General features: G+C 38.6%; 3 protein-coding genes across 3 annotated transcripts; all 3 read right to left on the bottom strand.

The window, feature by feature from the left end:
* Positions 1 to 1347: 1347 nt before the first annotated feature.
* Positions 1348 to 6200, bottom strand: LOC138242168 (extracellular calcium-sensing receptor-like). Its single transcript, XM_069197456.1, has 6 exons — positions 5935 to 6200; positions 5241 to 5514; positions 4284 to 4855; positions 2903 to 3023; positions 2565 to 2688; positions 1348 to 2355 (listed from the first exon to the last, which is right to left on the bottom strand). The coding sequence occupies exons 1-6, from the start codon at positions 6141 to 6143 to the stop codon at positions 1448 to 1450; spliced, it is 2208 nt and encodes a 735-aa protein (XP_069053557.1). The 5' UTR covers positions 6144 to 6200; the 3' UTR covers positions 1348 to 1447.
* A 3250-nt stretch (positions 6201 to 9450) lies between these two features.
* On the bottom strand, positions 9451 to 14712 carry LOC138242163 (extracellular calcium-sensing receptor-like). Its single transcript, XM_069197449.1, has 6 exons — positions 14184 to 14712; positions 13535 to 13808; positions 12316 to 13149; positions 11094 to 11315; positions 10858 to 10981; positions 9451 to 10654 (listed from the first exon to the last, which is right to left on the bottom strand). Exons 1-6 carry the CDS (start codon positions 14390 to 14392, stop codon positions 9741 to 9743), a joined length of 2577 nt encoding a protein of 858 aa, XP_069053550.1. The 5' UTR covers positions 14393 to 14712; the 3' UTR covers positions 9451 to 9740.
* A 3228-nt stretch (positions 14713 to 17940) lies between these two features.
* Positions 17941 to 22766, bottom strand: LOC102687783 (extracellular calcium-sensing receptor-like). Its single transcript, XM_069197690.1, has 5 exons — positions 22648 to 22766; positions 22089 to 22224; positions 19756 to 20070; positions 19516 to 19639; positions 17941 to 18942 (listed from the first exon to the last, which is right to left on the bottom strand). The coding sequence occupies exons 1-5, from the start codon at positions 22764 to 22766 to the stop codon at positions 18029 to 18031; spliced, it is 1608 nt and encodes a 535-aa protein (XP_069053791.1). The 3' UTR covers positions 17941 to 18028.
* Positions 22767 to 23843: the final 1077 nt, after the last annotated feature.

Consider the following 23843-nt stretch of genomic DNA (forward strand, 5'->3'; position numbering starts at 1 on the left):
TCTGTCCTCAGGTTTGTGACCCTGCCAGTGGATCAGGTACTGGATGCTGGTTTGGACCTGTCGGAAGTGTAGAATGCACTGTCAGTGCAGTTCTTTGTTGGTGTTTGCCAAAGAGATACGTGTCGATCGTTGCCAGTGTGGGTTTAAGAAATGGCACCGGAACTGGACTAGGGTATCTGCCGACCCAGAGAGCGGGGTAGGCCGAGGCAGTAAGATAAGCTTTCATCCTTTCCAGGACCTTGTATGGGTCTATGTAATGGGTAGCCAGTTCTCGAGACAGAAGAACTCCGGTTTCTCAGGGCAACCTCTAGCAGAAGGACGCTGTCTTGACAATGTTGAAGGGAAAAGTGCAAAAATCTCCCCTGCGACAGTGTCTTTTCCAGGTGAACTGATATATGCTGGTATGCAGGTTAGCCTACCTGCACAGAAGATAAACATGCTGGAAACAATCCGCTTGGCCTCATTGAAATTGTCAACTAGTTTCCTGGCTAAGAAAAGCAGCACCAAACAAGTAGCTGCAAGCAGGCCTACAGTATATACTGTAGCTCAATTTTACATTACAGTGAGAAGTGCACTACGAAGAGTTACTCACAGTCCAGAACACTACACAAAAAAGTCGTATTGCACAATATAAATATAAATGTATTGCACAGGTTCCTGGCATATATTGCACAAAAACGGTTGTAAACGGGGAAAAAGAAAAAGAACAGGTGTAACAGTTTTTGATAGGATGTGTGTATCTTAACCTGCTTGGTTAATGGGCCGCCTCCTGGCCACAGGATGAGGAGGCTGGAATTCAGAAAAGCCCATAAAAGAGTTAACCGACGGGTAGCTGCAAGGTGGAGATAGGGTAGAGGAAGGATGTTTATGATGAATGTGAAGGGATGTGTTTGTGTTTGATATATACTGTATACAGTAGCTAATTTCCTTAATGACTGTGATTGGGAACAGCTGTATATGGTTAACCTGATGGTATCTCTCCTAAACTGCAGTTAAACATTTCCATGTAATGCAATTTTCGATCACTAAATATCATGTTCTCATTTCTGTATTTAAACATTTTGTCAGGAAATAAGGGATTTAAATTAAGTCACAACACAGATTACATACTTTGCAGCTTTGCAAGCAGTAAAATGTGTAATTAAATGGACCTTTATTATAACAAAGAGGTAAAATACCTTGCTGCTTAGACAAAGGTCAGTCAGCTATGTAGCTACCTTTCATATTTATTTAATTTAAAATAGATGAACTGCCTCTGAGGAGAGCATAACAACAAAATAGTCACTTATAAAAAAAGAATGGAAAAATGTCTTTATTTAGAGGACTATAATCATCATCATTGTCATCACCTGTCTTGTTTGCTATGCCTCCAGTATACCCTACAAGAAGCAGACACATGACTGAAGGACTGATATCGGTTATTGTATTAGAGAAGTTATTTTTTTCATTACAGTCGTTTGGAAGGCACTTTCCCCATCATATGTTTTCTTGTGTTTTTCTCTGGCTTCAGCAAAATAAGATAACATTTAGGAGCAAAAATGCAAAGAAGCAGACCAAACGTTGAGGACAAAATTGCAAAAATCTCAACTGCAACTGTGTATTTTCCAGGAGAACTGATATATGCAGGTATGAAGGTGACCCAAACTGCACAGAAGATGAGCATGCTGAAAGTAATCAGCTTGGCCTCATTGAAATTATCAGGCAGTTTCCTGGCTAAGAAAGCCAGCACCAAACAAGTAGCTGCAAGCAGGCCTATATAGCCCAGTACTGCATAAAATGCAATTTCTGATCCTGTGTTACATTCTAAAATGATCTTTTCATTACTGAGTTTAAAATTTTTGTCAGGGAAGGGAGGTTTCAAACTAAGCCACAGCACACAGATTATAACCTGCACAGCTGTACAAGAAAAAACTATGATCCTCTGCTGAACTGGTCCAAAGTTTTTTGCCATGTTGTCGTTGGGAAGAGTGGCTCTGAAAGCTGTTACAACAACTATTGTTTTTCCCAACACACAGGAAATACAAAGTGCAAATGTGATTCCGAAGGCTGTGTGACGCAACATACAGGACCAGGCTGTTGGCTGCCCAATGAAGGTAAGAGGGCAGAGAAAACACAGCAGCAGAGAGAACAGCAGGAGAGAGCTGAGCTCAGAGTTGTTGGCTTTTACAATGGGTGTGCTTCTGAAGGAAAAGAAGACTGAAATAGTGGCTACTGTCAAGCAGAGTCCAAACAATGACACAGTAGTGAGTGTGATTCCCATTGCATCATAGTAGGAAAGATACTCAGTGTCTCTGAGGATGCAGCTGTCTTTTCCATCATTAGACCAGTAGTCCTGTGGACATTCCATGCACTCAGCTGCACCTGAAAAAGGTTAAAAAAAGTAGAGATCCCCCATTTCAACTTATTATTACTGTGTAGATCAATAACTGAAACCATGAAATGATTTTTCTCAAAGCATTTTGTGACCAGAAACAGTGGACAATGGCAACAGTGGACAATTAGTTGATCACAAAGTATGGAGAAGCTCCACAGTTAGAGGTAAATTCTTGCTACATAGTTCATACCTGTAGTGTTTGCCATGGTACCATCAGCACAAGGAATGCAATCGAAGCAGCAGATGGGCTGGCCTTTCCTGGCTGCTCTTCTTGTGCCTGGGGGGCAGCTCTCAGAACACACTCCTGCTGGAACCTGAAGAGAGAAACAAAATGGAATTTTTTTAAAGTATCACCCATACATTTGAAGTTATTCAGATTAAGTGGAAGTTATTGAAAATAGGATCAAGATCTGAAATTGTACTTACCTGTCTCCCAGTGCTCCAGACAATACTGTCCTCATCAATCACTAGCTGACTGCCTCCATCTGGTGATGTATCAAAGTGACCCACTGTCACATGGCTGACCACTCCTTTGTTGAGTTGCCAGTTTATAATGTCATAGGCAGCAGGAGGATCTCCATTCTCATCAAAGTACACAGCTTCTCCAAAGCGGTTCACAAAACTGACTCTTTTTAGTTGTTCCATGACCTTGACAGTGTTGAAAAAAATGCCTAAAACTTAGTTTATGCTTCTTTTGCAGCCTACATCTAACTTTTGTTATGTAAATAACCTTTTTACTGTAAATAAGTAGTCTGAACTACTTCATTCTTTCTTTATACGATTAAATAACAATTAAACTGCTCTTATTAAAGTTGCCAATGACCTCCTCAAGGTATCAGATTTGGGTGCACTCTATATTGTAATTCTTATAGATCTCAGTGCATCATTTGATGCAGCAAATTATGTCATTCATCTGAACAATTAGCGTGGAATGTCTGGCACTGACACTAAATATTTTAAATCTTACTTTCATGAGTGTCAATGCTTCATTTCTACTGGTAGTGTTATGTGTGAGTTTAGGCAGTTACATCTGCTGTTTCACACAGCTCAATACCAGGCCCTCTGCAATATAGTTTTTATGTAATTCTTCTCAGTAAAGTCCTAGAGTCACATGGTCTGATCATTTTTATACATACAGTATGTTTCTCAAATCGGTGTCCACAAGAAGCCTGATACCAAGGTAACTGTTTCAATACTCTCCAATTCTATTTCCAATATAAAAGATTGAATGTCACAAAATTTTTTACATCTTAGTTTTGATAAGACTGATGTTATTGGCTTCCTTATATCAATTACATACTGTACGTCTGCCAGTGGACAGCACTAGGCTTAAAGGTTTATACAACATTAATTCAATATTACTGTGAAATGTACTTTTGTGTATTGTAAAGTGCTATGAGATGATTTTAAAGGTTAGAGCTAAATGAAGTAGTTTTTATTTCATTTTTCATGAGAGATTTTTACATCTCCTGTTTTTAACAGAATGAAAAAAGCTGCAAATTCCGCAAAGTATAAATAGATATTGATTCACATCTATAATTCACATAAATTTTGAAGTAATACATTTTTTTTTCTGTCCCACTGTTGTGTTACCCCTGTACATAGACACTCACACACAGGTCAGAACTGCAATCTGCTTTTACTCACCTGCCAGGGCTCTATTCTTGCAATATCTCCACACAGTCTAATGGTCTTATTTTCTTCCTTTTCACAAAACAGTAAGTCATGAAGTGCATAAGCTACAGCATACACTGCTTTGTGTACATTATATGTCACTCTTAGTTGTGAGACATCAAAGAAAGTGTTTTCTACTTCATCCAACCTCTCTTTTCCTGTGCATATCTTTGACTTGGTTTCTGAGATATTTTGTTTGAAGGTCTCATCTGTCAAGTATAAAGTACACCCAAAGATGTTTTCCCAGAATACTTTATTTAAGTTGTTTACAGAATCAACAGATGGATGTATATTGATGAGAAAATCTTTGAACTCTGGGATCGCCATCTTGTGAGTTGCAAACCCAATTGTGCCACCAAAAGACCTGAAGAATTCTACAGTTGAGGGTCTAGCTGCTGTTACCCAGTCCTCACTTGCGATCCACTGTATGCCAGTTATGTTTTGACTGACAATCTCCTGCATTAAAGGGTATAGGTCATGTTCATTGGCAAATGCTAATATGACTTTCACTGTTGTCCTTTTAATAGTTTCAACTATTTGAAGTATTGCAGGTTTTGAATAGGTACTTAAAATATTTTCAGTGAAGGCAATGCAAACTCCATATTTTGCAACTTCCTTGGTAAAAGACTGTATCCCAAAGATGCCATATTCATTGTCCGCTTGGATAGCTCCGATCCACGTCCATCCAAAATGTTTAACAAGCTGAGCCAAAGCTTTGGCCTGAAAGAAATCACTGGGAATAGTGCGGGAGAATGTGGGGAACTCTCTTTTGTTGCTGAGACAGGAACATGTTGAAGCATAGCTGACCTTGTGAAATATGCATACAGTAAAAGCAAGCATTAATTCATTCACTTCTGAGTAACCTGTTCATACTTAAAATAACTACAGCCTTGTTGTAAATGTAATTTCACCCATTCATTTAAAAATAATTAATCTTCACCTAAGGGCAATATAAGTTACAAACTGATTTTTTTTTTAAGAGCACAGTATTATAGTATAAAGGCAAGCTGTCTCTAAGTAAACATTTAAATAATTTATCAAAACCTCATACTGATGAAAACCTGATAAAACATGCCCTTTAAATTAGGACAAAAACTCTTCAAGCATCAGTGTGCAACATAAACAGTACTGTAAGTTGGGTGTCTTAGATGAAGACTTCTAAAACGAAAAGAAAAATAACATTAAGCTTTACCAAAGGAATACCGAAGGGACCAATAGCTCTGGCGATGTGTAAGGAGTTAGAGGTGATCACAGCACGGGTTGGCGAGGGACAGGGTTTAGATTCTTGTACTTCTTCTGGTCCGTTGGCTAAGGTTAGACCCGCTCTCACAGTTTCAGCCGGAGAATCGCAATTGTCCAGGATTTTGTATCCAAGTGTGATGTTTGGCAGTAAACTGCTGTCCGTGTTGATTTCCTCTATGGCAAAGACCATCATCTGCACCCATCGAAACACACGAAGGTCGAAGCTGTAATGAAATACGATAGGTTAACAGGGTGTATCGTGTTCAGAGATGATACAGTACCTCACAGCTCCAAAGCTCAGGCACGTCCACTGGCTCCAGATTTCATCTTGTGTTTCTGTTCACGCGGGTTATTTTTCGTAGTGGACCTTTTTGCTCCCACCTGCCCGTGACATTCAGATTAGGTCTGATTTGCTATCACTTATTATCTCTGACGGGTTCACTTACTGCCCCCCTTTAACCGAGCGAGAAATTAAATCCCGTCAAGAGTTGGAAGAACATACAATAATTTGCTGAACATGTTCAGCTTCTTGATGTACTGTATATATTAAATCCTATGCCATACAGTATTTCAAGGGAACTTATTTTTATCGTGTATCTCTAAACTTTTACTTGTGTGCAGATGTTCATCACTGTATAACTCACTCAACACACTTCCTCGTTGGTGGTTCAGTATCGGACAACGTATGGCTGTCCTCAAGGGTGGCAAAAACTGGGAACACACCGCCGATGACTAATTCGCCGTTTTTGAATAAACCAGACATTGTATATTTGCCCAGTATCCTGCACGTCAAATCGCCGTCCACCTGAATCGAATGAAATAACATTAACGATGTTAGGATGTTCGCGTCCATTACGACGTAGCTTGTAGAATCAAAGTAAACTGAATGAAATGAAAGTACAGTATTTCATTTTCCATTTTATATACGATACAATCCGCAAGGTCCTTGTGCTTTATTGTAATGAGAAGCACAGCCAGTAGGAACTAACTGAGCCGCTGTCTCCCAAGGGGTCGGTTTGATCAGCTCAGCGTGAGGAGGCTGCTGTTCGGGTGTCATGATTTACAGTACATCCCACTGAGGACATCGAGTCCGTGAGCACTGCACATCAGATTGCCGTGCACCAATTAATCATATCGGTAATACATTCTATCAAAAAACTGTAGAAGGTTTATATAAAAAACAAAACAGTAGAAAGATGAATCTATTAGGCAATTGTTAGGAACACGGTAAATATTCCAGACTCTGGAGTGTAAAGGGTATTTTCAGCATCAGCGCCACGGAGCTGTCCAGTTTCTGCTCAATACAATATCCTGGAGACTGGGGACAATTTAACGCGTGTGCCTTTCCCTTTACAGTTGTTTATTTATCAATAATTTATTTATTGTGATTCAATTATTTTTTTTCCGGGTGAAGGATATACAGTAGTGTTGTACTGTGGTTGCTAGATTCATTGAGTGCGTGCGTGGCTGGTCTTTTTTATTTTGATTTGAAAAATAAATGGCTGGATTGTGAAATTTAACGTGTTATATGATTGAGCTGCAAAATTGGATTTAAAGGTTTATTTTTCAAATCGAATCTGTCTGACAACAAGCTCTTTAGGTTTTTTGGTGTTTTGAAAAAGCACAGAGGAATTATAACAAGTTCTTATTATTTTTAATAAATTATGAATAGATTTATTCCATTACAAATAAACTCGAGGAGTGAAAATTCCATGTTTCCGTGCAAAACAAACAGGACCCTTTCTGTGCACCTGTAAAAATAACTTAGTGACCTCTGACCTATTAAACATCCTTTGCAAAATGGTCTTATAAATCCTTACAAATGCATGTTCGTGGTTCGTGGTTATAAAGGAACACATACAGAAAACGACATACTGTATCTCAAATTGTCAAAACATCATCTTATCTATGAAATTTGTTATCCGCAAAAAGATCAATACAAAACTGTAATACTACCCATCCATTCACGTTCTATCCCCTTTAATAAATTCAGTGTCACAGGGAGCGCAGGGACTGTGGAAGGAAGCCAGAGCACTGAGGAAATCGATATGAACTCAGAGGAACATACAAACTCCCTGCAGACAGTACCCCTGGTCTGGAACTGAACCCAGTGCCCCAACACTGCAAGCTGGCTAGCCTAACCACTAAAATACAAATAAATAACTGTAAAGGGCAGTTGCACATTCTTTATTAAAAGTATTGTGTTAGTAAATGTTTAGACAAATAAAATCAAATAAAATACTCCTGACTGCCACAAGAGAAAGTCGGCTGCGCATGAATAGATCAACATTAATCATTCGTAGGTAGCGTAATAAAAATACCAGAGTAATTGTTTAGATACAAAATCTAAATATTGTCATTTAATTTTGTTCAATATTATTTGCTTAAATTATCATTAAAATATGTAAATTGCAAACTACATGGATACAGGGGTGTGAATGTATGTACTGTATACTCAATTTTATGTCTCCCTGTAAAAACACAAAATACTGTCTCAAATACAACAGAAAAAGCTGTTATCATTTTTAAATTATTCTTAATGATTTACAATCAATGCCAGTATAGATCTGCAGTTCCATTCCTAAATAAGACCAGATTAAAGATTTGTGGCAGTAGCCATTTTCTTTTAACCTAGCTGTGTTCAAAAACGAAAAACATCTTTTATATTAGTTGTAAATGCCACAGACGATAAAACAAAATGAAACAGTAGTTGTTTAGATGATAGTTATGATGCAGAAAGACAGTGGCTGTCTGTGATGTGCAAGGAGCTGATTGTCCATACTGAGCTAAATCTTGCAGCACTTGCAGAATGGCATCTATGGAATAAATATTAATTTGTTAATTGGATGACTGGGTACCAATAAGGAAGGCTGGATCAAGGGCTGTTCGCTTCTACCTGCCCAGGTGTAATAGTGCCCCCCCTTAACAGTTGGGCAAGGTCTCTGGGGGAACGTGGAGTGGAAGGATTGAATCAAGGCGCATCAAGGCCTCTTGAACCCATGCTCTGTCCTCAGGTTTGTGACCCTGCCAGTGGATCAGGTACTGGATGCTGGTTTGGACCTGTCGGAAGTGTAGAATGCACTGTCAGTGCAGTTCTTTGTTGGTGTTTGCCAAAGAGATACGTGTCGATCGTTGCCAGTGTGGGTTTAAGAAATGGCACCGGAACTGGACTAGGGTATCTGCCGACCCAGAGAGCGGGGTAGGCCGAGGCAGTAAGATAAGCTTTCATCCTTTCCAGGACCTTGTATGGGTCTATGTAATGGGTAGCCAGTTCTCGAGACAGAAGAACTCCGGTTTCTAAGGGCAACCTCTAGCAGAAGGACGCTGTCTTGACAATGTTGAAGGGAAAAGTGCAAAAATCTCCCCTGCGACAGTGTCTTTTCCAGGTGAACTGATATATGCTGGTTTGCAGGTTAGCCTACCTGCACAGAAGATAAACATGCTGGAAACAATCCGCTTGGCCTCATTGAAATTGTCAACTAGTTTCCTGGCTAAGAAAAGCAGCACCAAACAAGTAGCTGCAAGCAGGCCTACAGTATATACTGTAGCTCAATATTACATTACAGTGAGAAGTGCACTACGAAGAGTTACTCACAGTCCAGAACACTACACAAAAAAGTCGTATTGCACAATATAAATATAAATGTATTGCACAGGTTCCTGGCATATATTGCACAAAAACGGTTGTAAACGGGGAAAAAGAAAAAGAACAGGTGTAACAGTTTTTGATAGGATGTGTGTATCTTAACCTGCTTGGTTAATGGGCCGCCTCCTGGCCACAGGATGAGGAGGCTGGAATTCAGAAAAGCCCATAAAAGAGTTAACCGACGGGTAGCTGCAAGGTGGAGATAGGGTAGAGGAAGGATGTTTATGATGAATGTGAAGGGATGTGTTTGTGTTTGATATATACTGTATACAGTAGCTAATTTCCTTAATGACTGTGATTGGGAACAGCTGTATATGGTTAACCTGTTGGTATCTCTCCTAAACTGCAGTTAAACATTTCCATGTAATGCAATTTTCGATCACTAAATATCATGTTCTCATTTCTGTATTTAAACATTTTGTCAGGAAATAAGGGATTTAAATTAAGTCACAACACAGATTACATACTTTGCAGCTTTGCAAGCAGTAAAATGTGTAATTAAATGGACCTTTATTATAACAAAGAGGTAAAATACCTTGCTGCTTAGACAAAGGTCAGTCAGCTATGTAGCTACCTTTCATATTTATTTAATTTAAAATAGATGAACTGCCTCTGAGGAGAGCACAACAACAAAATAGTCACTTATAAAAAAAGAATGGAAAAATGTCTTTATTTAGAGGACTATAATCATCATCATTGTCATCACCTGCCTTGTTTGCTATGCCTCCAGTATACCCTACAAGAAGCAGACACATGACTGAAGGACTGATATCGTTTATTGTATTAGAGAAGTTATTTTTTTCATTACAGTCGTTTGGAAGGCACTTTCCCCATCATATGTTTTCTTGTGTTTTTCTCTGGCTTCAGCAAAATAAGATAACATTTAGGAGCAAAAATGCAAAGCAGCAGACCAAACGTTGAGGACAAAATTGCAAAAATCTCAACTGCAACTGTGTATTTTCCAGGAGAACTGATATATGCAGGTATGAAGGTGACCCAAACTGCACAGAAGATGAGCATGCTGAAAGTAATCAGCTTGGCCTCATTGAAATTATCAGGCAGTTTCCTGGCTAAGAAAGCCAGCACCAAACAAGTAGCTGCAAGCAGGCCTATATAGCCCAGTACTGCATAAAATGCAATTTCTGATCCTGTGTTACATTCTAAAATGATCTTTTCATTACTGAGTTTAAAATTTTTGTCAGGGAAGGGAGGTTTCAAACTAAGCCACAGAACACAGATTATAACCTGCACAGCTGTACAAGAAAAAACTATGATCCTCTGCTGAACTGGTCCAAAGTTTTTTGCCATGTTGTCGTTGGGAAGAGTGGCTCTGAAAGCTGTTACAACAACTATTGTTTTTCCCAACACACAGGAAATACAAAGTGCAAATGTGATTCCAAAAGCTGTGTGACGCAACATACAGGACCAGGCTGTTGGCTGCCCAATGAAGGTAAGAGGGCAGAGAAAACACAGCAGCAGAGAGAACAGCAGGAGAGAGCTGAGCTCAGAGTTGTTGGCTTTTACAATGGGTGTGCTTCTGAAGGAAAAGAAGACTGAAATAGTGGCTACTGTCAAGCAGAGTCCAAACAATGACACAGTAGTGAGTGTGATTCCCATTGCATCATAGTAGGAAAGATACTCAGTGTCTCTGAGGATGCAGCTGTCTTTTCCATCATTAGACCAGTAGTCCTGTGGACATTCCATGCACTCAGCTGCACCTGAAAAAGGTTAAAAAAAGTAGAGATCCCCCATTTCAACTTATTATTACTGTGTAGATCAATAACTGAAACCATGAAATGATTTTTCTCAAAGCATTTTGTGACCAGAAACAGTGGACAATGGCAACAGTGGACAATTAGTTGATCACAAAGTATGGAGAAGCTCCACAGTTAGAGGTAAATTCTTGCTACATAGTTCATACCTGTAGTGTTTGCCATGGTACCATCAGCACAAGGAATGCAATCGAAGCAGCAGATGGGCTGGCCTTTCCTGGCTGCTCTTCTTGTGCCTGGGGGGCAGCTCTCAGAACATGCTCCTGTTGGAACCTGAAGAGAGAAACAAAGTGGGATTTTTTTAAAGTATCACCCATACATTTGAAGTTATTCAGATTAAGTGGAAGTTATTGAAAATAGGATCAAGATCTGAAATTGTACTTACCTCTCTCCCAGTGCTCCAGACAATACTGTCCTCATCAATCACTAGCTGACTGCCTCCATCTGGTGATGTATCAAAGTGACCCACTGTCACATGGCTGACCACTCCTTTGTTGAGTTGCCAGTTTATAATGTCATAGGCAGCAGGAGGATCTCCATTCTCATCAAAGTACACAGCTTCTCCAAAGCGGTTCACAAAACTGACTCTTTTTAGTTGTTCCATGACCTTGACAGTGTTGAAAAAAATGCCTAAAACTTAGTTTATGCTTCTTTTGCAGCCTACATCTAACTTTTGTTATGTAAATAACCTTTTTACTGTAAATAAGTAGTCTGAACTACTTAATTCTTTCTTTATACGATTAAATAACAATTAAACTGCTCTTATTAAAGTTGCCAATGACCTCCTCAAGGTATCAGATTTGTGTGCACTCTATATTGTAATTCTTATAGATCTCAGTGCATCATTTGATGCAGCAAATTATGTCATTCATCTGAACAATTAGCGTGGAATGTCTGGCACTGACACTAAATATTTTAAATCTTACCTTCATGAGTGTCAATGCTTCATTTCTACTGGTAGTGTTATGTGTGAGTTTTGGGCAGTTACATCTGCTGTTTCACACAGCTCAATACCAGGCCCTCTGCAATATAGTTTTTATGTAATTCGTCTCAGTAAAGTCCTAGAGTCACATGGTCTGATCATTTTTATACATACAGTATGTTTCTCAAATCGGTGTCCACAAGAAGCCTGATACCAAGGTAACTGTTTCAATACTCTCCAATTCTATTTCCAATATAAAAGATTAAATGTCACAAAATTTTTTACATCTTAGTTTTGATAAGACTGATGTTATTGGCTTCCTTATATCAATTACATACTGTACGTCTGCCAGTGGACAGCACTAGGCTTAAAGGTTTATACAACATTAATTCAATATTACTGTGAAATGTACTTTTGTGTATTGTAAAGTGCTATGAGATGATTTTAAAGGTTAGAGCTAAATGAAGTAGTTTTTATTTCATTTTTCATGAGAGATTTTTACATCTCCTGTTTTTAACAGAATGAAAAAAGCTGCAAATTCCGCAAAGTATAAATAGATATTGATTCACATCTATAATTCACATAAATTTTGAAGTAATACATTTTTTTTTCTGTCCCACTGTTGTGTTACCCCTGTACATAGACACTCACACACAGGTCAGAACTGCAATCTGCTTTTACTCACCTGCCAGGGCTCTATTCTTGCAATATCTCCACACAGTCTAATGGTCTTATTTTCTTCCTTTTCACAAAACAGTAAGTCATGAAGTGCATAAGCTACAGCATACACTGCTTTGTGTACATTATATGTCACTCTTAGTTGTGAGACATCAAAGAAAGTGTTTTCTACTTCATCCAACCTCTCTTTTCCTGTGCATATCTTTGACTTGGTTTCTGAGATATTTTGTTTGAAGGTCTCCTCTGTCAAGTATAAAGTACACCCAAAGATGTTTTCCCAGAATACATTATTTAAGTTGTTTACAGAATCAACAGATGGATGTATATTGATGAGAAAATCTTTGAACTCTGGGATCGCCATCTTGTGAGTTGCAAACCCAATTGTGCCACCAAAAGACCTGAAGAATTCTACAGTTGAGGGTCTCGCTGCTGTTACCCAGTCCTCACTTGCGATCCACTGTATGCCAGTTATGTTTTGACTGACAATCTCCTGCATTAAAGGGTACAGGTCATGTTCATTGGCAAATGCTAATATGACTTTCACTGTTGTCCTTTTAATAGTTTCAACTATTTGAAGTATTGCAGGTTTTGAATAGGTACTTAAAATATTTTCAGTGAAGGCAATGCAAACTCCATATTTTGCAACTTCCTTGGTAAAAGACTGTATCCCAAAGATGCCATATTCATTGTCCGCTTGGATAGCTCCGATCCACGTCCATCCAAAATGTTTAACAAGCTGAGCCAAAGCTTTGGCCTGAAAGAAATCACTGGGAATAGTGCGGGAGAATGTGGGGAACTCTCTTTTGTTGCTGAGACAGGAACATGTTGAAGCATAGCTGACCTTGTGAAATATGCATACAGTAAAAGCAAGCATTAATTCATTCACTTCTGAGTAACCTGTTCATACTTAAAATAACTACAGCCTTGTTGTAAATGTAATTTCACCCATTCATTTAAAAATAATTAATCTTCACCTAAGGGCAATATAAGTTACAAACTGATTTTTTTTTTAAGAGCACAGTATTATAGTATAAAGGCAAGCTGTCTCTAAGTAAACATTTAAATAATTTATCAAAACCTCATACTGATGAAAACCTGATAAAACATGCCCTTTAAATTAGGACAAAAACTCTTCAAGCATCAGTGTGCAACATAAACAGTACTGTAAGTTGGGTGTCTTAGATGAAGACTTCTAAAACGAAAAGAAAAATAACATTAAGCTTTACCAAAGGAATACCGAAGGGACCAATAGCTCTGGCGATGTGTAAGGAGTTAGAGGTGATCACAGCACGGGTTGGCGAGGGACAGGGTTTAGATTCTTGTACTTCTTCTGGTCCGTTGGCTAAGGTTAGACCCGCTCTCACAGTTTCAGCCGGAGAATCGCAATTGTCCAGGATTTTGTATCCAAGTGTGATGTTTGGCAGTAAACTGCTGTCCGTGTTGATTTCCTCTATGGCAAAGACCATCATCTGCACCCATCGAAACACACGAAGGTCGAAGCTGTAATGAGATACAGTACGATAGGTTAACAGGCGGCACGGGTGCATCGTGTTCAGCGATGATACCTCACAGATCCAAAGCTCAGGCACGTCCACTGGCTCCAGATTTCATCTTGTGTTTCTGTTCAGATTAGGTCTGATTTGCTATGATTTATTATCCCTGACCGGTTCACTCAATGCCCCACCTTTAACCGAGCGATAAATTAAATCCCGTCACGAGTGGGAAGAACATACAATAACTTACTGAACATGTTCAGCTTCTAGATGTACTGTATATATTAAATGCTATGCCATACAGTATTTCAAGGAAACTTATTTTTCTCATGAATCTCTACAATTTTACGTGTGTGCAGATGTTCATTACTGTATAACTCACCCAACACACTTGGTGGTTGGTGGTTCAGCATTGAACAACGTATGGCTGTCCTCATGTGTTCCAAAAACTGGGAACACACCGCCGATGACTAATTCGCCGTTTTTGAATAAACCAGACATTGTATATTTGCCCAGGCTCCTGCACGACAAATCGCCGTCCACCTGAAACGAATGAAATAACATTAACGATGTTAGGATGTGCGCGTCCATTACGACGTAGCTTGTAGAATCAAAGTAATCTGAATGAAATGAAAGTACAGTATTTCATTTTCCATTTTATATACGATACAATCCGCAAGGTCCTTGTGCTTTATTGTAATGAGAAGCACAGCCAGTAGGAACTAACTGAGCCGCTGTCTCCCAAGGGGTCGGTTTGATCAGCTCAGCGTGAGGAGGCTGCTGTTCGGGTGTCATGATTTACAGTACATCCCACTGAGGACATCGAGTCCGTGAGCACTGCACATCAGATTGCCGTGCACCAATTAATCATATCGGTAATACATTCTATCAAAAAACTGTAGAAGGTTTATATAAAAAACAAAACAGTAGAAAGATGAATCTATTAGGCAATTGTTAGGAACACGGTAAATATTCCAGACTCTGGAGTGTAAAGGGTATTTTCAGCATCAGCGCCACGGAGCTGTCCAGTTTCTGCTCAATACAATATCCTGGAGACTGGGGACTGTTTAACGCTTGTGCCTTTCCCTTTACAGTTGTTTATTTATCAATAACGTATCTAATGTGTTTCAATTATTCTTTTTCCCGGTGAAGGATACACAGTAGTGTTGTACTGTGGTTACTGGATTCAGTGAGTGGAGTACGTGGTGCGTGCTTTTTTATTTTGATTTGAAAAATTAATGGCTGGATTGCGACAATTTACGTGTTACATGATTGAGCTGCACAGTTGGATTTAAAGGTTTAATTTCAAATCGAATCTGTCTGACAACAAGCTCTTTAGGTTTTTTGGTGTTTTGAAAAAGCACAGAGGAATAATAACAAGTTCTTATTATTGTTAATAAATTATGAATAGATTTATTCCATTACAAATAAACTCGAGGAGTCAAATTCCATGTTTCCGTGCAACACAAACAGGACCCTTTCTGTGCTCCTGTAAAAATGACTTTGTGACCTCTGACCTATTAAACATCCTTTGCAAAATGGTCTTATAAATCCTTACAAATGCATGTTCGTGGTTCGTGGTTATAAAGGAACACATACAGAAAACGACATACTGTATCTCAAATTGTCAAAACATCATCTTATCTATGAAATCTATGAGATCTTTGTTCTCCGCAAAAAGATCAATACAAAACTGTAATACTACCCATCCATTCATGTTCTATCGCCTTTAATAACTTCAGTGTCACAGGGAGCGCAGGGACTGTGGAAGGAAGCCAGAGCTCTGAGGAAATCGATATGAACTCAGAGGAACATACAAACTCCCTGCAGACAGTACCCCTGGTCTGGAACTGAACCCAGTGCCCCAACACTGCAAGCTGGCTAGCCTAACCACTAAAATACAAATAAATAACTGTAAAGGGCAGTTGCACATTCTTTATTAAAAGTATTGTGTTAGTGAATGTTTAGACAAATAAAATCAAATAAAATACTCCTGACTGCCACAAGAGAAAGTCGGCTGCGCATGAATAGATCAACATTAATCATTCATAGGTAGCATAATAAAAATACCAGAGTGATTGTTTAGATACAAAAATCTAAATATTGTAATTTTATTTTGTTCAATATTATTTGCTTAAATTATCATTAAAATATGTTAATTGCAAACTACATGGATACAGGGGTGTGAATGTATGTACTGTATACTCAATTTTATGTCTCCCTGTAAAAACACAAAACACTGTCTCAAATACAACAGAAAAAGCTGTTATCATTTTTAAATTATTCTTAATGATTTACAATCAATGCCAGTATAGATCTGCAGTTCCATTCCTAAATAAGACCAGATTAAAAATTTGTGGCAGTAGCCATTTTCTTTTAACCTAGCTGTGCTCAAAATTGAAAAACATCTTTTATATTATTTATAAATGCCACAGACGATAAAACAAAATGAAACAGTAGTTGTTTAGATGATAGTTATGATGCAGAAAGACAGTGGCTGTCTGTGATGTGCAAGGAGCTGATTGTCCATACAGAGCTAAATCTTGCAGCACTTGCAGAATGGCGTCTAGGGAATAAATATTAATTTGTTAATTGGATGATTGGGTACCAGTGAGGAGGGCTGGATCAAGGGCTGTTCGCTTCTACCTGCCCAGGTGTAATAGTGTCCCCCCCTTAACAGTTGGGCAAGGTCTCTGGGGGAACGTGGAGTGGAAGGATTGAATCAAGGCGCATCAAGGCCTCTTGAACCCATGCTCGGTCCTCAGGTTTGTGACCCTGCCAGTGGATCAGGTACTGGATGCTGGTTTGGACCTGTCGGAAGTGTAGAATGCACTGTCAGTGCAGTTCCTTGTTGGTGTTTGCCAAAGAGATACGTGTTGATCGTTGCCAGTGTGGGTTTAAAAAATGGCACCGGAACTGGACTAGGGTATCTGTCGACCCAGAGAGCGGGGTAGGCCGAGGCAGTAAGATAAGCGTTCATCCTTTCCAGGACCTTGTATGGGTCTATGCAATGGGCAGCCAGTTCTCGAGACAAAAGAACTCCGGTTTCCCAGGGCAACCTCTAGCAGAAGGACGCCGTCGTGACAATGTTGAAGGGAAAAGTGCAAAAATCTCCCCTGCGACAGTGTCTTTTCCAGGTGAACTGATATATGCTGGTATGCAGGTTAGCCAACCTGCACAGAAGATAAACATGCTGGAAACAATCCGCTTGGCCTCATTGAAATTGTCAACTAGTTTCCTGGCTAAGAAAAGCAGCACCAAACAAGTAGCTGCAAGCAGGCCTACAGTATATACTGTAGCTCAATATTACATTACAGTGAGAAGTGCACTACGAAGAGTTACTCACAGTCCAGAACACACAAAAAACAGAACAGAACAGTACACAAAAAAGTCGTATTGCACAATATAAATATAAATGTATTGCACAGGTTCCTGGCATATATTGCACAAAAACGGTTGTAAACAGGGAAAAAGAAAAAGAACAGGTGTAACAGTTTTTGATAGGATGTGTGTATCTTAACCTGCTTGGTTAATGGGCCGCCTCCTGGCCACAGGATGAGGAGGCTGGAATTCAGAAAAGCCCATAAAAGAGTTAACCGACGGGTAGCTGCAAGGTGGAGATAGGGTAGAGGAAGGATGTTTATGATGAATGTGAAGGAATGTGTTTGTGTTTGATATATACTGTATACAGTATATATCAAACACAAATTCCTTAATGACTGTGATTGGGAACAGCTGTATATGGTTAACCTGTTGGTAACTCTCCTAAACTGCAGTTAAACATTTCCATGTAATGCAATTTCTGATCACTAAATGCTAATATCATTTTCTCTTTTCTGTATTTAAACATTTTGTCAGGAAATAAGGGATTTAAATTAAGTCACAACACAGATTACAAACTTTGCAGCTTTGCAAGCAGTAAAATGTGTAATTAAATGGACCTTTATTATAACAAAGAGGTAAAATACCTTGCTGCTTAGACAATGGTCAGTCAGCTATGTAGCTACCTTTCATATTTATTTAATTTAAAATAGATGAACTGCCTCTGAGGAGAGCACAATAACAAAATAGTCAAAGAATGGAAAAATGTCTTTATTTAGAAGACTATAATCATCATCATCGTCATCACCTGCCTTGTTTGCTATGCCTCCAGTATACCCTACAAGAAGCAGACACATGACTGAAGGACTGATATCGTTTATTGTATTAGAGAAGTTATTTTTTTCATTACAGTCGTTTGGAAGGCACTTTCCCCATCATATGTTTTCTTGTGTTTTTCTCTGGCTTCAGCAAAATAAGATAACATTTAGGAGCAAAAATGCAAAGCAGCAGACCAAACGTTGAGGACAAAATTGCAAAAATCTCAACTGCAACTGTGTATTTTCCAGGAGAACTGATATATGCAGGTATGAAGGTGACCCAAACTGCACAGAAGATGAGCATGCTGAAAGTAATCAGCTTGGCCTCATTGAAATTATCAGGCAGTTTCCTGGCTAAGAAAGCCAGCACCAAACAAGTAGCTGCAAGCAGGCCTATATAGCCCAGTACTGCATAAAATGCAATTTCTGATCCTGTGTTACATTCTAAAATGATCTTTTCATTACTGAGTTTAAAATTTTTGTCAGGAATGGGAGGTTTGAAACTAAGCCACAGCACACAGATTACAACCTGCACAGCTGTACAAGAACAAACTATGATCCTCTGCTGAACTGGCCCAAAGTTTTTTGCCATGTTGTTGCTAGGAAGAGTGGCGCTGAAAGCTGTTACAACAACTATTGTTTTTCCCAACACACAGGAAATACAAAGTGCAAATGTGATTCCAAAAGCTGTGTGACGCAACATACAGGACCAGGCTGTTGGCTGCCCAATGAAGGTAAGAGGGCAGAGAAAGCACAGCAGCAGAGAGAACAGCAGGAGAGAGCTGAGCTCAGAGTTGTTGGCTTTTACAATGGGTGTGCTTCTGAAGGAAAAGAAGACTGAAATAGTGGCTACTGTCAAGCAGAGTCCAAACAATGACACAGTAGTGAGTGTGATTCCCATTGCATCATAGTAGGAAAGATACTCAGTGTCTCTGAGGATGCAGCTGTCTTTTCCATCATTAGACCAGTAGTCCTGTGGACATTCCATGCACTCAGCTGCACCTGAAAAAGGTTAAAAAAAAGTAGAGATCCCCCATTTCAACTTATTATTACTGAGTAGATCAATAACTGAAACCATGAAATGATTTTTCTCAAAGCATTTTATTGTGACCAGAAACAGTGAACAATTAGATGATGCATCTTCAGAACTTGCAGTAAAGCTACTGTATTAATAGTTATTTCACCTTCATTTCATTTTTAAAGAAATACAGTATGTGCAGGGCAGTAAACCATCTGCATGATGAAAAATAAGTTTACAGGCAATGCAAAGATGAATATTTAATAATAAATATTTCCTAAAAACAATAATAGAGAGAAATCAGCAAGACGTTTTGAAGTCTTTCAATGTGGATTCTGATTAATTTAAATTAATAATCAAATATTGTAATACAATATTTCAGGTTATGTGTTATATTATTGTAAGTGTTAATTAGCAAGTTCCGAAAGTTCCTAGGATAACGCTTTCCAATTCCCTTACAGTGTCTTCTTGGAATATGGAGACATGCACCAAAAGTTGATCACAAAGTATGGAGAAGCTCCACATTTAGAGGTAAATTCTTGCTACATAGTTCATACCTGTAGTGTTTGCCATGGTACCATCAGCACAAGGAATGCAATCGAAGCAGCAGATGGGCTGGCCTTTCCTGGCTGCTCTTCTTGTGCCTGGGGGGCAGCTCTCAGAACACACTCCTGCTGGAACCTGAAGAGAGAAACAAAGTGGGATTTTTTTAAAGTATCACCCATACATTTAAATTAATCTATTCAGATTAAGTGGAAGTTTTTTAAAATAGTATCAAGTTCTAAAAGACTGCTTACCTCTTCCCCAGTGCTCCAGACAATACTGTCCTCATCAATCACTAGTTGACTGCCTCCATCTGGTGATGTATCAAAGTGACCCACTGTCACATGGCTGACCACTCCTTTGTTGAGTTGCCAGTTTATAATGTCATAGGCAGCAGGAGGATCTCCGTTCTCATCAAAGTACACAGCTTCTCCAAAACGGTTCACAAAGTTCACTCTTTTTATATGTTCAGTGACCTTAACAGTTTTGGAAAAATACCTAAAACTTAGTTTAGTGCAGCCTACAGTATATCTAACCTTTCTTGTGAAAATATCAGAATAAATTTCAGTGCAATAACATTACACCTCACTGTAAATAAACAGTTTGAACTCTTTTACTCTGTTTTCAGAAAAATACTGTGGGAATGAAGCTGCTCCTGTTAAAGCTGCTAATGATTTCCTCACGTAAACTGACTTAGCTGCGCTGTATATTGTTATTCTCTTAGATTTCAGTGCGTCATTTGCTCATCTAACATCCTACAGGGCTCAATACTGGGCCATCTGTCATGTAGTGGTCATGTATTTCATCTCAGTCAAGTGCTAGACTTACATAGGTCACTTCTATGCAGAAGATACTAAAATCTATGTCCACATTAAAACTGTTACCAAGATATGGCTCAGTATTCCCCTATTGCATTTCTGATATAAATGTTTGAATGTCACTAAATTGCATCTAAAGTTTGATATGACTGATGTTGACCCTGCCAGTGAACAGCACTGGAGTTGATGTCTGACTCAATTTTACTTTTATTTTATTGTGAAATGCACTTTGTATGTACTATAAGTGGTTTAAGATTATATTAAAGCTTTTACATAAAATAAAGCATAATTTATTTTTTCTAATACTTTTTTATATCTCCTTATATTTTAACATCTCTGATATATTTTTATATCTCCTTTTATTTCACGTAATGATAAAAGCTCTAGAATCTGACAGTATACAGCACCTTGTCATGTACATATTGAAGCTCATACAAACATGAGACCTGCAATTAGATTTTACTCACCTGCCAGGGTTCTATTCTTGCAATATCTCCACACAGTCTAATGGTTTTATTTTCTTCCTTTTTACAGAATAGTAAGTCATGAAGTGCATGTGCTACAGCATACACTGCTTTTTGCACAATATAAGTTACTCTCAATTGTGAGACATCAAATAAAGCGTTTTCTATTTCATCTAGTCTCTCTTCTCCTGTGCATGTCCTTGACTTGGTTTCTGAAACATTTTTTTGGAAGGATTCCTCTTTCAAACGTAGAGTGCACTCAAAGATATGTTCCCAGAATGCATTATTTAAGTTATTTGCAGAATCGAGAGACGGACGTATATTGAGGAGAAAATCTTTGAACTCTGGGATCGCCATCTTGCGAGTTGCAAACCCTATTGTGCCACCAAAAGACTTGAATATTTCTACAGTGGAGGGTCTCGCTGCTGTTACCCAGTCCTCACTTCCTAACCACTGTATTCCAGTTATGTTTTGACTGACAATCTCTTGCATTAAAGGGTACAGGTCATCTTCTGAAGCAAATGCTAATATGACTTTCACTCCTGTCCTTTTAATAGTTTCAGCTATTTGAAGTACTGCAGCTCTCGAATAGGAGCTTAAAATATTTTCAGTGAAGGCGATGCAAACTCCGTATTTTAGAACTTCTTTAGTGAAAGACTGAACCCCAAATATACCGTACTCATTCTCGGCTTGAATAGCTCCGATCCATGTCCATCCGAAATGTTTAACGAGCTGAGCAAAAGCTTTGGCCTGAAAAAAATCACTGGGAATAGTGCGGGAGAATGTGGGGAACTCTCTTTTCTCGCTCAGACAAACACATGTTGAAGTGTAGCTGACCTTGTGAAATATAAATAAAAACATTTATGTTCATATTGTATGTAATATAATTACAGCTCTGAAACTGAACTTTACCAACCAGTTCAAAGATAAAAAATTACCAAACTATACTTGTGCAATATACATTACAATTTTCAAATTACGGTTAAAGTAAAAGAGTAGATTACTCATTATAGCAAAAAAACAACAAGATATCATCATTTAAACATTTAACATAAAAACTCTTCAACCATCAATATTCAATATAAAATAGAACACTAATCTATAGATCGTTCATGCAGACTTCTAAACGGTATGGCTGTAATAATGAATTTTAAAAATCGCATTAAGCTTTACCAAAGGAATACCGAAGGTACCGATTGCTCTGGCGATATGTAAAGAGTGAGATGTGATAACAGCAGTGCCTGGGGAGGGACATGATGAGTTAATCCTTTCTGGTCCGTTGGCTAAGGTTAGACCCGCTCTCACAGTTTCAGCCGGAGAATCGCAATTGTCCAGGATTTTGTATCCCAGTGTGATGTTTGGCAGTAAACTGCTGTCCGTGTTGATTTCCTCTATGGCAAAGACCATCATCTGCACCCATCGAAACACACGAGGATCAAACCTGTCATTAGAACATGATTCAGTAGGGTGACAGACGGCACAGCTGTGTGGCGAAGAGCAATGCTACAGTACCTCAGCTTTCATTCTGAGGGCACGATGCTGAAGATACGATGCTCCAGAGGATATGCAAAATAGTGTTGACTAGCTATTACACATCATTTTTTTAATGCTATAACACATCATCCCTCATGGTTTTTTTCCACTGGTCCTGTTTAAGTGAGCAAGGAATCAAAGACCACACCCCGTCACGAGTGGGCAGAATAATTTATCATCACTTACTGTACATTGACAAATTATCGTCCCCCTTCCAGACTAGAAGTGAACGTGAGACTTTAATAAGAATAGAAAATAATACAAAATTATTTTAAAGGCGCTTTTTATGATCTATCCCCAAACCTTCCCTGTGTGCGAATGTATGACTTACCCAACACACTTTCTTTTTGGTGGTTCTGTATCAAACAAGGTATGGCTCTCCTCCAGAGTGCCAAAGACAGGGAAAACACCACCGAGCACCAAGTCACCGTCTTTGAATAAACCTGACATTGTATATTCTCCCAGTATCCGGCAAGCCAGATCGCCGTCCGCCTGAAAAGTGAAACATAATATTAAAGACGTTAGGATGTTCGCGTCCATTTCGAAGTAGCTTGTAGAAACAAAGTAAAATGAAATTAAAGCAGTTCATTTTCCATTTTATATACGATACAATCCGCAAGATCCTTGTGCTTTATTGTAATGAGAAGCACAGCCAGTAGGAACTAACTGAGCCGCTGTCTCCCAAGGGGTCGGTTTGATCAGCTCAGCGTGAGGAGGCTGCTGTTCGGGTGTCATGATTTACAGTACATCCCACTGAGGACATCGAGTCCGTGAGCACTGCACATCAGATTGCCGTGCACCTATTAATTATATCGGTAAAAAGACATGTCTAAAAATATGGAATGCTCAATAATAAAAAAAACAAAGACTGAAGGATCAATCAGATCATTGTTAGGCGCCGAGTGAACAGTTCTGACTCCAAAGGATCAATCGAAATACACTGTACCTCGAGCTGTTCAGTTTCCTCATTTTAATATTCATTTTAAACTAAGGATCATCGTTTGCTCCTGTACCTTTCCCTTAACAGTTGTTTATTAGCAATGTTGTAGCTATTTTGCTTGAATACGTATTTTTTGGATGAACTCTAGTTTTGTATTGTGCTGGAAGTATTGAATGGAGTACGGTGATCGGTTTTTTTTTATTTTTGTAGAAGTTTGATTTGAAAAATGTAGATTACTAATTGAGTTACAGTACATATATAAGTATAAAAGTTACTTTTAAATCTGATCTGTCAAACAAGGAACAGCTTTAAGGATTTGGCTTCGTATTCAAACTTTAACCTTTTATTCTCTTCAATTGAAAAAATGAACTTAGAGCTCAGTTTTGAGTGCAGAAATGGTCATAGTTACTATGTAACACAAGATAGTACACTATTCTCTAGTAAAACATACTTTATCTGTGACCGTTGACGTTCATTAAAAAATTCTATGCAAAATAATCTAATAAATCCCTTCAAACTTCGAAGGAGATTGGTTATAATGGAACATATATAAGACACCATATATAATCTGTCACAAAATCGTTTTA

The sequence above is a fragment of the Lepisosteus oculatus genome, chromosome 13 (genome assembly GCF_040954835.1).
Source record: "Lepisosteus oculatus isolate fLepOcu1 chromosome 13, fLepOcu1.hap2, whole genome shotgun sequence".
NCBI lineage: Eukaryota > Metazoa > Chordata > Actinopteri > Semionotiformes > Lepisosteidae > Lepisosteus > Lepisosteus oculatus.

Bases quoted from the DNA above. Each gene is read 5' to 3' on its own strand.
- LOC138242168 (XM_069197456.1), bottom strand. From the start codon at position 6,143: ATGGACGCGAACATCCTAACATCGTTAATGTTATTTCATTCGATTCAG. The intron at 4,856-5,240 runs GTAAAGCTTAAT...ATATTTCACAAG, and splicing joins GTCCCTTCGGTATTCCTTTG to GTCAGCTATGCTTCAACATG. The intron at 2,356-2,564 runs GTATGAACTATG...TTTCAGGTGCAG, and splicing joins TACCATGGCAAACACTACAG to CTGAGTGCATGGAATGTCCA.
- LOC138242163 (XM_069197449.1), bottom strand. From the start codon at position 14,392: ATGGACGCGCACATCCTAACATCGTTAATGTTATTTCATTCGTTTCAG. The intron at 13,809-14,183 runs GTGAGTTATACA...ATCTCATTACAG, and splicing joins CCAACCACCAAGTGTGTTGG to CTTCGACCTTCGTGTGTTTC. The intron at 10,982-11,093 runs GTAAGTACAATT...TTCTCTCTTCAG, and splicing joins TCTGGAGCACTGGGAGAGAG to GTTCCAACAGGAGCATGTTC.
- LOC102687783 (XM_069197690.1), bottom strand. From the start codon at position 22,766: ATGTCAGGTTTATTCAAAGACGGTGACTTGGTGCTCGGTGGTGTTTTC. The intron at 19,640-19,755 runs GTAAGCAGTCTT...TTCTCTCTTCAG, and splicing joins TCTGGAGCACTGGGGAAGAG to GTTCCAGCAGGAGTGTGTTC. The intron at 18,943-19,515 runs GTATGAACTATG...AACCTTTTTCAG, and splicing joins TACCATGGCAAACACTACAG to GTGCAGCTGAGTGCATGGAA.